At 45.1% G+C, this 15,986-nt stretch overlaps 1 protein-coding gene across 1 annotated transcript in view; it reads left to right on the forward strand.

Moving 5' to 3' along the window:
* Positions 1 to 15,986, forward strand: part of TNR (tenascin R) — a 413,085-nt gene that overhangs the window by 365,779 nt on the left and 31,320 nt on the right. Inside the window, exons 13-18 of the mRNA XM_019425567.2 lie at positions 447 to 566; positions 1,490 to 1,636; positions 4,359 to 4,478; positions 7,935 to 8,078; positions 8,754 to 8,884; positions 9,789 to 9,921. Coding sequence (XP_019281112.2) covers positions 447 to 566; positions 1,490 to 1,636; positions 4,359 to 4,478; positions 7,935 to 8,078; positions 8,754 to 8,884; positions 9,789 to 9,921 — 795 coding nt within the window. The remainder of the gene's footprint in view (positions 1 to 446; positions 567 to 1,489; positions 1,637 to 4,358; positions 4,479 to 7,934; positions 8,079 to 8,753; positions 8,885 to 9,788; positions 9,922 to 15,986) is intronic.

A 15,986-nucleotide genomic window follows, 5' to 3' on the forward strand; every position in this document is an offset into this window, starting at 1 on the left:
CTGAAATCCCTCTACAGTCAATAGGCAGTTTTTCCAAACTGAACCATAGGTGGCTGCTAAAAACTAAGAGAAACAGAGTTGGGTTTGTCTAAGAGAAGCTGCTCTAGGGAAAATGACTATGTTACTCCCAGTTCAAAAGAAAACATATGAACTTAAAGGAAAGTTCCAGTTGGCCTTGACACAGCTAACAGTTGCTGCACAGCACAGAGCTTGCCAGTTCGACCTAATGTTGTTAAAATATTCTCCATGAACATGGCTTTAGCCATACCTATGACTTTTCATTTGAAACTTGGGCCTAATCATGGCTTTAAGGATGCCCTAGTACAAAGGGCTTGTCTGTCCCTGCGACGCTATTAGCTCTTGGTCCACAAGAAACCAAGGATAAGAATTGCTTTCTCACACTGTGCTTTTCTGTCTTTTTCCCACAAACACACGGATCCTTGTAGGAATTGATCCCCCCAAAGACATCACAGTTAGCAATGTGACCAAGGACTCAGTTATGGTCTCCTGGAGCCCTCCTGTTGCATCATTTGATTACTACCGAGTATCATATCGGCCAACACAAGGTAATAAAGTCACTTGATTTCTCACAAATGGATGGGATTTGGTGCTGAGTGACAACTGCTCTGGGAGAAATACATATCCCAGAGGATATCACCCCTGCCTGCATTCTCCCCCTCTCTGTAGCGCGCTCCTTCACAATGAGAGTGGGTTAAGGAGGAGCAGGAAAGAAACCCTGAACTCACCAACTCCTCTCACACACGGCTGGACTATATTCACCCAGAAACCAGGCCCTCAACCAGCAGAGCAAATCATGGTAACTGGTCACCATTATCTAGGCAGTCTAGTGAGAAACAACCCCCCAAAAAAATCTGCCAAGATCCAGGGTCATGTGCACTTTCCCGAGAGACTAGTCCAAGACTAGAAGCCTGGGGGATTCCTAAAGACTCGGCTGAGCCAGATGGAGCCTTAGAGGGAGCCACAGTGATGGTGGTCCTATTTCTACCACCCCAGCCAAGTCAGGAGTCAGAAAAAGTTGGCACAGACCTTCACCCTGCCAGTTCCTGCTGTGCATGCCACATTGTTAACAAAGTAGAGGGCATGCCCACTTCCAAGAAGGCGGTGGGAAAGTTTTCCAGACTACCCTGTCTCCGGGCTGCATAGACCCCTCTTCACAGTCCATGCCTGTTAGACTGCCTTAAGAAGACCAGCTTGTTAGAAAACTAAATAAACCATTTTGTTGTTGTTGTTGTTGTTGTTCCAAGGAACCTATAAAATGAGGAGGTGGGACCAGCATACAAGCTGTCCTCAAGCTCCAATATTCCCAGTCCATGAACCACTTCTCTTCTTTCCCCACCAAGCGCTGAGCTTTGCACCCGTCTGTGCTTCATGACAAAGTGCTGCCAGAAGCTTCTATGTAGATAGACTATACCATGAGCTGTGTTGAAGCATCTGCTGAACTTTAACAGTGGCTTCTGCTCTTCCTTAGTGGGACGGCTGGACAGCTCAGTGGTGCCCAACACGGTGACAGAATTCACCATCACCAAGTTGTATCCAGCCACTGAATATGAAATAAGTCTCAACAGTGTGCGGGGCAGAGAGGAGAGTGAGCGCGTCTGCACCCTCATTCACACAGGTAGGCATGTCTCCCTGTCATGAGCCAAGTCAGGATGCTGGCTGAGGACCCACAACAGACAGAAGAGGCAAACAGTAGAGTTGTTCTGGCTAATACAGAGGGCACTGGTCCTGGGCTCAGAGGCTCCGTTCTTGGGTGTCCCTCTGACTCACTGTGTTATGCAAAGCAATTTGCAATTTCTCTCCCCACTGATATTCCTAATACTGGAAGTTTAGACCTTATTGATTTGGGTCAGAAATTTTCATGGAATTTCCAGTAAGAAAGGTGACCTTTTAAAGACACATGATGAAAGTGAATTCCAGAACAGACATCTGAATCATCACATCTAATTAAAAGAAAAATTTTTTAATGTTTACTTATTTTTGAGAGAGAGAGAGAGAGAGAGAGAGAGAGAGAAAGGAGGGGGGAGGGTCAGAGAGAGAGAGACACAGAATCTGAAGCAGGCTCCAGGCTCTGAGCTGTCAGCACAGAGCCTGATGCAGGGCTCAAATTCATGAACGGTGAGATCAGACCTGAGCCAAAGTCAGACGCCCAACTGACTGAGCTCCCCCAGGCGTCCCTCACATTTAATTTTTTAAAAGACTCAGTCAAGTAAATTTTACCTCAGAGAAGGAAAAGTTGATTATATCAGTAATAACCCATAGGGTCCTGAAACTCTTCATCCTCTGTGGCCAGAAGCCACCAAGTGGCTGCATTTACTATTGCTTTATGCTCAAAAGGTGGTGGCCTTCCTTTGGAAAGTGAGCCTTTTGGATGCATCTGAGAACAGGGCTCCCGCAACAGCTCCACTGCTCCTCCTTCTCAGTCAGCCCACCATGCCGAACTAGGAAAGATTTGCTGTAGAAGTTACCAGAGGGGACAAAGTTTTCTGTCCCCAGACCCCAGATCTAACCTTCCAGTGAAGCTATTATTCCCACAGCACATGGGAAAACATCCAACCTGCCTCGTTAGAACAGCCGGCTTTCCTGAGGCTGCTTAATTTCCTCAGAGAATGGCATTTCCTGAACGAGGGAAAGATAACTTGGAATTCCTCACTGCTTTTGTAGATACTCTCACAGGCCCAGAAACATCTGTAAAGTAATGGCCTAGAAACGTTCCTTCAGAATGTTCAGAACCTCAAGAAATTATTCTTCTAAAAGACACCACAGGGTATTCTCATCTTCCCTAGTCTCCTCACAGGCCTGTGACTACAGATAACCCAGCAATATTTTTGGTCCAATATTTCCTTTCCATCAAATTATCTGTGACCATTAAAGCATCAAGAAATATTGACCCAAAGTGATGCCCAATGAGTCAAAAGAAGCCCCCCTCTCACCTTCCTGAAAGTGTTAGAAATTCATAGTAAAGAAAGTAGGCTCTTTCTCTTTGAGAACAAGAAAATGAATTTCAAGAGCTTCCTACCCCCTAGGGTAAAAGAAAGCAGCAACTTGGGTCAAAACACCTCATCTTGGGTTTGTGGTTATAAGCAGCAAGTATCTGTAAAGCAGATATTCAGTAGGGCACCAACCCAAACCACCCTCCTTTAGGTTCAAGCAGAGCTATTGGCAACTCCCGACAACCAGATGACCCACAAAAATGTCTTATCTTGTTGTTTTAATGTAAGGTCTATGATTTTGCAATTGAGAGAAATGAGTACTCCTTTAGGATCTCACGCTTAATCTCAGAGGGATCAAGCTAACTGTAGTCTCCCAAGACTTTTCCTCTTTGTCTCTTCTCATAAGGTTGCATTGGAAGAACTTGCTGAAGACACAGATGATGGATGCAGTTGAGATATTAAAAGTGAAACAAAGTTCACAGTTGTTGCTTTCAAATGAGGAATACGGGCAAGCTATAGAAACCTGCAGTTAGGGGTCAACAGCACATCTTGGTCCCCAGAAGTAAATTACATGACACTTGGGTTGAGTTGATACTTAAACTATTCTAATAACCTCCATTTCTAAAATAAATCCCAACCTTATGGAAGGGAAGCATAGTAAGAAACATATGCATAGAACATGGGCAAATAAGAATAGGCACACGGTCCCATGATGAGCAAACTCTGTTCCCCCCAACAGGCACCACTGGCCTTTAGCCTGGAAGAATCCCCTTGACTCTATGCCACAAAAAGGATACCCAGAACTCAATACAGAGGAAGTCTGTGGTAAAGCAATCATCATATGTGGCTTTAGAGGCAACCTGAGTCCCATTCAGTCATTCCACGAGCATGTATTGTGTACCTTGTAAGTTCCAGGCACTGACGCTACTCCTTGACTTCATGGAACTCCCACCATACTTTCCGACGTTCATCAACAGAGATCGTTCCACAAAGCATGCCCCTTGTATTTGTGAAAGTGCAAATAGCCTGGGAAACAAATTGTCTCATTAACTAAAGGAATATAACAATTCCTATATGTTCTGAGTTTCTCCCTCTATGTTTAAATGTCTAAAGCACAACAGCCATACCTCAGAATCCCCCATAGCACCTGACAGTGCTCCGCATGTAAGAAGTTAATGAATACATTAAAAGGAAGACCCGAGACCAATCAGGGCAAAACTGGGTACTTGGGAGGAAGGACGAAGGGGAGAAGAGGATGAGATCAGAAGGGGAGAAAGGAAAGAGGTCTCCACTCACTTCATCATTTTGTATGGCACAGCTGCAGATGTGCGTGATGGGTGAAGCTGCAGGAGATAGTTCGCTGCAGTGCCTCCTACGTTCACCTGATATTCTCCGGTTCCATTTCAGCCATGGACAACCCTGTGGGTCTGATCGCCACCAACATCACTCCAACAGAAGCCCTACTGCAGTGGAAGGCACCAGTGGGTGAAGTGGAGAACTATGTCATTGTCCTCACACACTTTGCAGGTGAATGTCTACAGGCCTGTGCATCAGGCAGGTGGGAAGGGCGGGGACTGGGGCTGAAGGCTATTATGACAGTTTTTGTTTTTTGAAGGACATTTTATCAAGCTGAGGAACATATTAGAAGTTTTCCTGCTTTAATTTTACTCTCAAGCTCTCAAGATGTCCCCAAACTCTGCAAACAGTACCAACTATGGGAATGCAGAAGGGCCGAATCTGAAATGTACAAGGAGGGCACATAAACAAAGGCAAATACAAAAAACAGAGCAATAGCACTTGGAAGACAAAACTCAGAACTGAGCTAAGACATGGCCCCAAATGCTATGGGCTGGAACGCAGACTTTTCTAGATATTTACAGAGCGAGAAAACCACTAAAGCACCACGCACGGAGCAGATAATACGTGGAAACAGGTGACAAAGGATCCAGGCCTAGCAAACTCCTGTTGCTTTAGTCTTGTCTACCCATATCCAGCCCAAAAGTTTGATCCAGCATGAAATCTTGAGTTTCAATGTCTTCTTACCATGCTTGTTCACCTTACATTATTTGAAGTTGAATAGAGAAGCCCAAAGCAAAATAGTGTTGAGTGATTCAAGTGTCTAGGCCTAGGAAAATTACTTGCCTGACCAAATTATACATGTGATCACAGAATTCTTGTGGGTTGTACCCGGGAATCCAGAGAACAAAGATACCAGAAGACAAAAGATAAGCAGATGTCTTGATTTTCAAAAATGACAGAGGAAGCCAGTTTTTGTAAGCTGCAAAGTAAACAGATGGTCAAAGCTTGGGAAAATAAAAACCAAAACAGACTATTAAATAAATTGGGAAAATAATTAGTGGATGTAACATACAAGTACAGGTTCACTAAGAGTAAGTTTTACCAGAACCACTTTAGGTCCCTTTTTTTTTTTTTTTTTTTTTTGACTGGCCAATCTGCTAACACACTTGGATTTCAGTAATGTATTAGAAAAACCCACTTATCAATTTGACAATAAATTTCATATATTGAAAAATAAAATAAAATAAAATAAAATAAAATATGGTTAAGAGTGAAAAAAAAGAACTCTGTTAAATGTTTAAAAAATAATTACATTAAAAATATACATTAATTTAAGAAAAAAAAAGAAAAACCCACTTATCACTTAGAAGGAAAAATACGTGATGGATCATATTTGGAGTTAGAACTGTAGCTGATTGGATGACCCTCCTCAAGGAACGAATATCATGACTATAGCTCCACCAGAACCCCGCTATGTGTGTGTGGGATCCGTGTCAACTCCTGCCACCCCTCCCTGCATGCCATGGGCCTGCGTTTCTTAACTCTCACCATGCCTTCCCAAACCGCCATGCATTTGCATGTGTCATTTCCCCTACCAAGAAATTCCCTCCCTACTTGTCTGCTTAGACACACACATTCTTTAAGTCAGTTTCAGCACTATCTCCTCTGCCAAAGCTTCCAATATTCCCCCAAGGTAGATAGACCCACCCGCTCACAGATACAAAGTACATGATTCCAGGGGCGCCTGAGTGGCTCAGTCTGATAAGTGTCCAACTTCGGCTCAGGTCATAATCTCGCGCGGTTCAGCTCTGCTGACAGCTCGGAGCCTGGAGCCTGCTTCAGATTCTGTGTCTCCCTCTCTCTGCCCCTCCCTGCTCACAGTCTGTCTCTCTCTCTCTCTCTCAAAAATAAACAGACGTTAAAAAAAATAAAAACAAAGTACATGCTTCCCTCATACCAATTAACCTCTGTTCGTGCAACAAATACCTTTGATGTCCTCCCACGAGCCACGCACTCACCAAGGCTGCAAAGATTCAGAGACAGAGCATGAGTTCTCTTCGCAGACCTCACTCTGGTGAGGATGAAACGAATACCTGGGTACAACCCAATGTGAGCACTGTCGTGACACAGGCAATCACAGAACAGATGGATCGCTGATTGGGAGTGAGGGTGTTGAAGGGGAAAAAAACAAGCTGATCTCAGGTAAAGTTAGAGAAGGATTGTATAGGAAAAGGAATTCCGAGAAAAGAGAGCAGCCTGAGTGCATTTGTAGAGATATGAGAGAACATGAGGACTTCTGAGAACTGCCATGGTTTGAGGTGGCTGGAACAGCGACCGCTGGCAACATGTTGCAAATGAGGATTTTTTTTTTTTTTTTTTTAAGGTACTCACAGACTTTTAAACTTTAATAACTTAAGACAGCAAAAGAAATAATCGGTAAAAAGTACTTGAAAGTATATGTATTAACATTTATAACTATTCCACAATGTCTATATTGTATTATAGATTCTGATTTGCCAAAAGAGATCACAAAAGTTAGAGTCGTTATGTATGTTCTTCCAAAGAGCTGGTGTGGATTTTAACTTGTTCGCATGCCTTCTAAGCCTTTAGACCACAAGGAACTTGAAACCCCCACCTAGTTTGGAGAATTGCTTTGTAAACTTTCTTAAATGCTGAGAGTGACCTGGGAGTATTCTAAAGACACAAGAAAGGGCTTGGCCCTGCTCTAGTGAATAGTTGTTTTTATTTTTGTTTTTAACATTTATTTATTTTTTGAGAGACAGAGCGCGAGTGGGGAGGGGCAGAGAGACAGAGGGAATCCGAAGCAGGCTCAAGGCTCTGAGCTGTCAGCACAGAACGCAACGTGGGGCTCGAACCCACAAACTGTGAGATCATGACCTGAGCCAAAGTCAGACACTTAACCAACTGAGCTACCCAGGCGCCCCTCTAGTGAAGTTTTATTGACAGCATGAATGAATACAGAGAAGACACGCTTATCACATTTGTATATAAAACAAATCTGGGTAGTCACTGATACTGTGATATGGTGACCGAGAGTAGCTATGCTTGTGCTGAGCATGGCATAATGTATGCTGAAGTTGAATCACTACGTTGCATACTTGAAAATAATGCACCATTGTGTGTCAACTGTGCTCAGATATTTTTTTTTAACTGTGATCAATAGAATCCAAATTCAAATATAGTTCAATAAACTGAAACAGTGGTCCAAAACTCAATTGACAAGGCAAAATACGGTAGAAATAAATGCGGAGCTCTGCCCATGGGTGCAAGAAGTCAACAGATTTGGAGCTGCCACATACATGTAATGGTGGTTGGGGATAAATTTTCTCAGCCTAGAAGAGAGGGCTTGATTCGAAGCTGTGGTGGGGGAGAAAGAGCCATGGAGACAGAGGCTTCAGCTTTTCTTTGTAACCCCAGCGGCTTGAGTGAAGTCACGGAAAAGACAATTTGGCTTCCAAATAAGGAATATGTTTCTCAATCGAGATGCAAAACATGATGAGAGGAGATGTTTGTGTGGAATCCAATGCTAAGCTGAATAGCCTTGAAACGATGTCTTCCACAATCCTTCAATATTGAATCTTTATGAAATGTCTTTGGATTTGATAAGCTTTTCCCAGGTTGAATCACCTTAGTCAGCTCTTACCCGTGTTCATGTGATTTCAGTTGCTGGAGAGACCATCCTGGTTGACGGAGGCAGTGAGGGATTCCAGCTCGTTGGCCTGCTTCCCAGCACCCACTATACTGTCACTATGTATGCCACCAGTGGACCTCTCACCAGTGGCACCATCAGCACCAACTTCTCTACCCGTGAGTACATGGTTGGCTATATATCCAGCATCCCTGGATGCTTTTGCAGATCCTGAAAATTATCCATCCCCATGTGGTGGACTAAATTAGAGTCTAGAGGCTTTGGACAGCGCAGCTATGAGCTGTTCGTATCTCAGTTGACTGCTGCCCAAATGCCAGTGAGCTGCAGCTCTCAGGCAGCAGGCACATGTCTATTTTCTGCTTTCATCCTGGGTCTGGCTGACAGCAGTAGAACCAGGCCAAGAGAGGCCAGTATTGGAAATGGATCTGGCCCAGAAAAAACTGGATGCATATGAAAGGGTTTGATATCTGGGAGACACTGGCTGGGTGCAATCATGGCCAGAACAGGAGACAAAGGTATAGTTGTGGGGATGATGATGCAAGTTCCAGAGTGAACTCACAGACATGCAGATTTATTTAGGTCATGATTTCAGACATAGGTCAGATTGGAAGATGACACACCTGGGCCCAGAGGCCCAGGTTAGAGGGGGAAATAGGTGCAGGAATGATCATGACACTGACTGATCATTTTCTGCTCCTGTCCAAGCTAGAACTGGGGTCAGCATGTAAGCAGCCCAGAGACCACGTAGGTGGGCAGATAAATACCTGATACCTGGAATCAAACAGAAAGGAGCTGGAGAGGAAGGTACTCCTGGTGTTTTCTCTTCCTTATAGTCCTGGACCCTCCTGCAAACCTGACGGCCAGTGAAGTCACCAGACAAAGTGCCCTGATCTCCTGGCAGCCTCCCAGAGCAGAGATTGAAAACTACATCTTAACCTACAAATCCACTGATGGAAGCCGCAAGGTGAGATTTTTCTGTAAGGGAGATTTTTCTATCAGGCCATCCAAAGGGAGCAAACTGGGTTTCCCATGACGGATACAGACATGCTGTTGAGAAAAAAGCCTGGGTCTGTAAGCCAGAGATTTTGGTGCTAGTCCTGGCTTCTCTACTACTCTCTTTACAAGTTGAGACAAAACACGAAGCCTCTCTGAGCCTTAGTTTCCGCTCCGGATAATGGGGGTGTCTACCTTTACAACTTCACTTGGTTTTGGGTGGTGCTTCCAATATGATGATGCAAAGCACAGTGGAAACTTCCAAGCCATATAAGTACATCGTTTTGGAAAAAAATTTCACTAGCAGGGCCAAGCAAACATGAGCTGGATACCAAATTCGAGTCTTTTATGCCTCTTGATAAGCATTATAAAGGCTACATCTATAGCTTGCAGTAAAGAGATGACAAATTTCTGTGTTGTGTGATCAGTTGAAATAGTACTTCTAGAGCACCGGTTGTCAGACTTCTGTTTGCAATGAAATCCTTTTTTTTTTTAAAGTGAAATCATATTCAGGAGCAGAATGTACAAAATGGATGTAAGCAGAGCTAGTCTGTTGGATATGGAGTAGGGAGGCCTAGGCTTCTGCCTCCCTGGGTCCTGAGGAATCTAATACTGTTGGAAACCACTGGATTTGATAATCCACATGCCTACCTTTATGCCAATGTGCATCTATGCGGTAGGAGCTGTCTCAATCTCACACAGGAGCTGTCCTCTCTGCCTGTTGGCTCGATGCAGTCTTTGTTGGGGAACGGAGAGCACACAGTGGCCGTGGCGATACCGACCGATCTGGCCGTGGGCTTGGGCTTCCCTTCCCAGCTCCTCTCAGTCATGTGCCTGTCACTCCCATCCACCTGCCTTCCTCGCTTGTTCCACAGGAGCTGATTGTGGACGCAGAGGACACGTGGATCCGACTGGAGGGCCTTTCTGAGAGCACAGACTACACGGTGCTCCTGCAGGCGGCCCAGGACACTGCCCGGAGCAGCCTCACCTCCACCACCTTCATCACAGGTGAGACACATGGCCCGGTGATGCTTTCTTCTTCCCTGCAGGACGTCTGGCTCCTCAGCAACTTCTGCTGAGACGTGATCAGGGAGGAACCTATCAATGGACTCAACTGCCTCTTCCTGTGAAGGAAAATAATGATTTTCTCCACTCCCCCTTTTCCCCCCTTCCAAGACTCTGCCAGGAAACTTCTCACTACCAGGGCAACCATAGGAACCAGCAGTGCAAATCCCTGGTCCACCTGGACCCACTAAATGACAGGTTCCTGTTCAGATTTTCTGCAAGTGTTTTCCCAGAAAATTTCTTCCATCCTTCCTTCCTGCCTGCCTTCCTTCCTTTCCTTCCTTCCTCCCTCCCTCCCTCTCTTCCTTCCTCTCTCTCTTCCTTCCTCCCTTCCTTCCTTCCTTCCTTCCTTCCTTCCTTCCTTCCTCCCTCTGCTGCCTGTAATCAGAGAATCACGTAATAAAGGTATGGATAGTAAACCCTTTGCATTAAATCCAGGGTTCTTCTCCATACACGAAGCACTTTTGCATTCCTATGACCTCAATTCAGTCCTTGTAACAACTGGTGAGAAGGGCCTTATGTATACCCCCATTTCACAGATGATGAAACAGAGTGCACAGAAATCAAATAGCATACATGCCTGGGTCAAACTAGAACCAAGGTCTTCTGCTTCCAAATCCAGTTGCTCCTGCCTTCCTCCATTTAAGTATCAGCAGAATATACCTGAAACTGTCCTTCAGGAATAAGGGTGTCCTCATGTGTGTAACAGGAAATAAACCAACATTGAACCTTTGAGAGCTATCTGACAGGCACTGTTCTGACTACATTACATGTATTACCTAATTCAAGCCTATGAAATCACATCCTATGAGGTATATTCCATTATCCCTATTTCCAGTTGAGGAAATTGGGCCACACAGAGGTGAGGCAACTCACCTAAGACCCCATAACTTGTAAGCAGGAGAGCCTGGATTTGACCCCAGTTGATCTGGCTGTGGGGCCTGTGCTATTAACAGTCCTTTCTGCCTTTTCCCACAGTACCTCTCTATAGTCCGTAATGTAGGACTTCCCAGTCCACACTTTGAGCTGTCTTCCTGCCCCACGTTCTGGAGGTGTGGCTGTGCACATGTGTGGGCCAAGCGAGAGTACCCCTTGTCCCTAGATGTATGTCTGCCTGCCATGTCAGAGTACCAGGATGGCTGGAATCCTGGCCCTGCCTCAGAGCCTACCCCTTCATCACCAGAGGGAGGTGACAGAATATGCCCCATCCCTACTCAGGTGGCTCTCCCTGTAGACTCACCCTAAATGGTAAAGCAGGACACTGAATCAAATACACCAAAATGTCACTAGTGGTTCTTTAAGGTAGTGAGATTGTGAATGAGTTCTCCTTTCCCTTCTTTTTAATATTTTGAATATCTTACAAAGTGTCTACAATGAGCGCATTCATCAGAAAAATGATTTTTTAATTAAAAAATAAAAATAAGCTGAGGGCGCCTGGGTGGCTCAGTTGGTTGAATGCCCAACTCTTGATTTTGGCTCAGGTCATGATCTCACAGTTCGTGAGATCAAGCCCCACATCGGGCTCTGTGCTGACAACATGGGGCCTGCTTGGGATTCTCTCTCTTCCTCTCTCTCTCTGCCCCTCCCCCACTCATGCACACACACACACACTCTCTCTCTCTGTGTCTCAAAATAAATAAATAGACTTTAAACAATCTTAAAAATAAATAAAAATAAACATAAGCCTTGGTCGCAGGGCTTGCCACAAGTCGAAACGCGTCTTCACGAAGCGGAACTTAGAGGACACTTGATCCCTTTAAGGGGCTCAAGCCAATTTTGCGCCCCCTCCATGCCCTTTCACGGAGGGACTTATCTCAGCATCAAGGTGCTACCTTCGCTTGTTCCATCCCTTCGTTGCGTATTCACAGGTGTAAGGGTCCTCTGTGGTCCTCTTTTTCAAGCTGCCACCCAAAGACCCGTGGATTGGAGCTTTTCCCTGAATTAAGAATTTCTTTCCCACACAAAGGACAGAGATGACAGAAAAAAACCAGAGCTCCCAATCTGCATATTTATTAAGTGCAAAGTAATCATTTCACCCCCGAAATGCATAGGTTTCAAAGATCGCTCAGTGTAGTATGGGCCACGGCTCCCGCCCTCGTAATGCCACAGCTGGTGTGTGTGAGCAGGATGATAAGACACTGAGTCTACGGCCCTACCACCCGGAACGTGCCTCATCTCGCCTGGCACACCTGAGGTTTCTCCAGCATCTTGTGGCTGTGCCTTGCTCCAGATCCACCCGGGCAATAAAAGTGTACCAGCTTCTGTGCCCACCACTGGCCCTCTCTTCTGCGAAGCCGCCCCACAGATGTATAATAGTTTGGGTCTGGGATCCCAAATCCAGCGGGAGGCTCAGCCAGATCTAATAAGCAGAGGGCTAACAATTCATGGAAATCCAGAGAGGGGGCGAGGGTAGTGGCTTTGTTTAGTGGACAATGCATCAGGGGGGATTTAGGTGTTTGTTTCTTTGTTTTTGTGAAACTCCAGCTGACACTGGGCTTCCTGGGGCATGACCAATACCATCTCAAAAAGGGGAAAACTGTTAAGAGCCCACTATCCTGTATAATGAGCGTAGCTACTGACTGAGCCGCCCCATGGACAGTTCGGGGTTGACTAGAGAAGGACTTGCCCCTATTCCCGTGGTACAAGGCAAAGATATATCCATGTTTGGAAGTCTTTGCAGAGCTTTGCTGCGAAGCTCAAATTTAAATTTAAACCACTGATGCGTACCACACCCTGCTGGCTTTGTCTTGGAGATTTATCAGAACCCACTGAAATGACCAGTTGCAGAATGAAAAGTGTGTGGATGAAAGTAATGCATATGGAAGTACCTTGCACAAAGCCTGACACACGGCAGACATAATAAATGTGGGTTGAATGGAATAGTTGAATCCCAGCTGCAGAGCATGGAAGAGGGGTTTCTGGTGAAACAAAGCTGTAGAAGGAGATTTTCAATATCCATCACAGGGACGGGACTGGCAGAGAGAGAGGTACTGCCTGCACAGTGTGATGCCCCAAGTCCCTCCAATTTCAGGTTCTTTCTGCCACCAGAAATGCAAATTTCCCTGAAGAGATTGTACTAAACCTGCACAGTTATTTGCACGTCAACATTAGTGAGTCTTCTCTGCTTGAGCCATGCCCACCCCCACCTTTTCTACCACCCCCTTCCAACTCCCCTGCCAAAAGCAAATTTTATTAAGGAGGAAGAGAATACAAGAGTATCAGCTTCCTTCCTAAATGTGGGGGTCAGGATGTTATCAAGAGGGAAGGACACCTGGTGGCTCAGTCGGTTGAGAGTCCAACTCTTGGTTTAGGCTCAGGTCATGATCCCAGGAGTCATGGGATCGAGCCCTGTGGGGCCTGCTTAGGATTCTTTCTCTTCTCTCTCTCTCTCTCTATGCCCCCTTCCCTGCTCTTATGTGCACACATGCATTCTCTCTCTCTCTCTCTCTCTCTCTCTATATATATATATATATATGAAAAAGAATAAGGAAAAGTTTGGGGTTTGCTTAATGGGTGGCTTGAGCCAGATGCCTTGAGGAGGAGTCCAGGAGAGGGGGCTTCCAGCATCAGGGGCAGGTGTTTTTCATCCCAGAACTCTCCTGTTAGCCCCATAGATCTCTTACAGGTCTCTGGAGATCAGGCTCCCTCTGAAGAGTGGCCTCAGTGGCTGCACCTTCGGCCTGATTCTGCCTCCCCTGACGTGAAGCACATCCCAACTCATCCTCTCCCTGTCTCTCTAACTCCCTCCCAACACACACACACGGGAGCCACATAACTTGCCCTGTCCGCTCTATCGGCGGGCCCCTGTTTGCCTAGAAAGAAGAAAAGGAGGAGGAAGAGGAGAAGAGGAGGAGGAGGAAAAAGGAGAAGGAGAAGGCAGGGAAGGGGAAGGAGAAGAAGAAGAAGAGGAAGAAAGAAACAAAAACAAAGAGCAGAGAATCTTTTCACATACTTGAAAGACTGAAGAGCTGGCAGTCTGAACCCCATGAATTATTCCCGCTGAGCAAGAGGTCTGAAAAACACCAGAGCATCCAATGTGACGGCACATCAGGGCTGATGGATTTAGAGACTAATTTCATTCTCATAACAGGCATCCTTTCCGACTTCATTGACAGTGCCTGAGCTCTCCACTTAGCAGCATCCTATTCTTAGGACGGGATGTTATCAGCTGGTCGTTCTAAGCATTTTCTACGCCTTGTCTTATGGAACAAAAGAGCCTAGAGCTGGGCCCCTAAGTGGCCTCCATCCGCTGACAAACCTTCATCTTGCCTTGGGTGGGCCGCAATAAGAGGCTCATTTCAAGCAGATGTCTATTTAATGGTCTGGAAAAGAGTTGAGATGTTTTTAAAAATAAAAATAAAAGAGAGAGCGAGAAGAAAAGAACTCACTCCCACAAAACCTCAGAAACTTTCTTTGATCAAGATATCCTCCCTTGCTGTATTCCTGCTATAGAGCATAAACCCATTTCATTCTTTCCATCATGTTAATAGCTGTCTGTCCTGTTGTCCCTGGTGTTTGCACAAGACTCTAGGGGGAATTAAATACAAGTAGTATGGAAGAGAAAAAATATGAATACATTATTTATAATTTACTGTCGCCTGAAATTTCATTCAAGGTCTACTTGTCTTTCAGAGACATGAATATAAATGAGGAAACAAATATTCCCCGTAGAGCAACAGGGACTTGGTGAAATGATCTTCTGAGACGCAGGTTTCATTGTCTCTTTTAATACTATAAGAAGCAAACAAGACGCTCACTAAAGCTTGTCCTCAGAGACAGCGAACACTATAAAATAGGTTGTCTTGACCTTGAGGTTAAGCGAAGACAATCATTTGTGGAGGTACCCAGAGATGAGTAATGAGAAGTTTTCTTTATTACCTTTGCTCCAGTCTATCCCACATCCAGGCTGAGCTGCTCTCTGGGGCTTTTCAGGAAAAGCTCTGGGAGTCTATTCTAACACAAGCTTCAGTTTTGAAGCTGTAAAAATTAATAAGGATTGGCAAATCCCGGATCCCTGGACAATAGATAGTGGGTCATGCAAATCCACGTAATTATCAGTTGGGAATTCCAATGCCCACTGTGCATTGCTTCCTACTCTCACTTATACCACACTTCCCCCTTCACCAAAGTAGGGAACTGGAGAGGATTCCCTCTGCTCCACTACTTAGAAACAGCTGGCGTGCCAGCTCCGTTGAAATAAGCAATCCCCCAAAAGGAGAGGTCCACCTTCTCCTTTCTTGGATACCTGACTGTGTGGAAGGAGGGCACTACAGACCCCATTTGAACAAAGTATTCCCATCCATGCCCCCAAGGGCCCTCTCTATATTTATTCATTTCTTTCTTTCTGCTTTCACCTTTTCTTGTGCCTGCTACACGCAACCGTTCTGAGGCGTTGAATTTGTGTCCTTTGGTTTATATGTGTTTTTGAAAAATGTGTTCTTGGGCAAGTTTTGAGTATATTTCAAATGTGTACAAACGGTATTGGATTACACAATTCATTCCCTGCTCTCGTATTTTCTACTCAGCGCTGTTTTTAAGACCCATCGATGCTGTAGTACAGGTGCCTAGTCTCTGGCTTCCAACTGTTGCAAAACACTGCGTGCTGTTCATCCATCGCATGTTACCTCTCCATTCTCCCAAGATGGACAGCAGATGGTCCCCAGCCTCCCACACCACAAATGGTGCTGCAGAAAATACCTTATATGTGCCCTCTTATGAATCAGTGAGGCATCACCTTTGGGATATGTTCCCAGAAGAGGAATGACTGGGTCAGGGGGTATGTGTTTACCTGGTTTAACTAAGTATTGCTCTTTGGGATGGCTATGCTAGTCCACACTCCCTACGGAAGTTCATGACGGCTCCTGTTTCCTAATGACATGATCCAGCTTTGTAACTTTTGACAGTCTAATAGGCATAATTGAGATTTAATTTTCTGGTTGAATTTCTTTATTTTTTTCTTTTCTTAAGATGAAATTTATTGTCAAATTGGTTTCCATACACCACCCAGT

Source organism: Panthera pardus, unplaced genomic scaffold, assembly GCF_024362965.1.
Source record: "Panthera pardus isolate Hobbes unplaced genomic scaffold, ASM2436296v1 HiC_scaffold_21, whole genome shotgun sequence".
Lineage (NCBI taxonomy): Eukaryota > Metazoa > Chordata > Mammalia > Carnivora > Felidae > Panthera > Panthera pardus.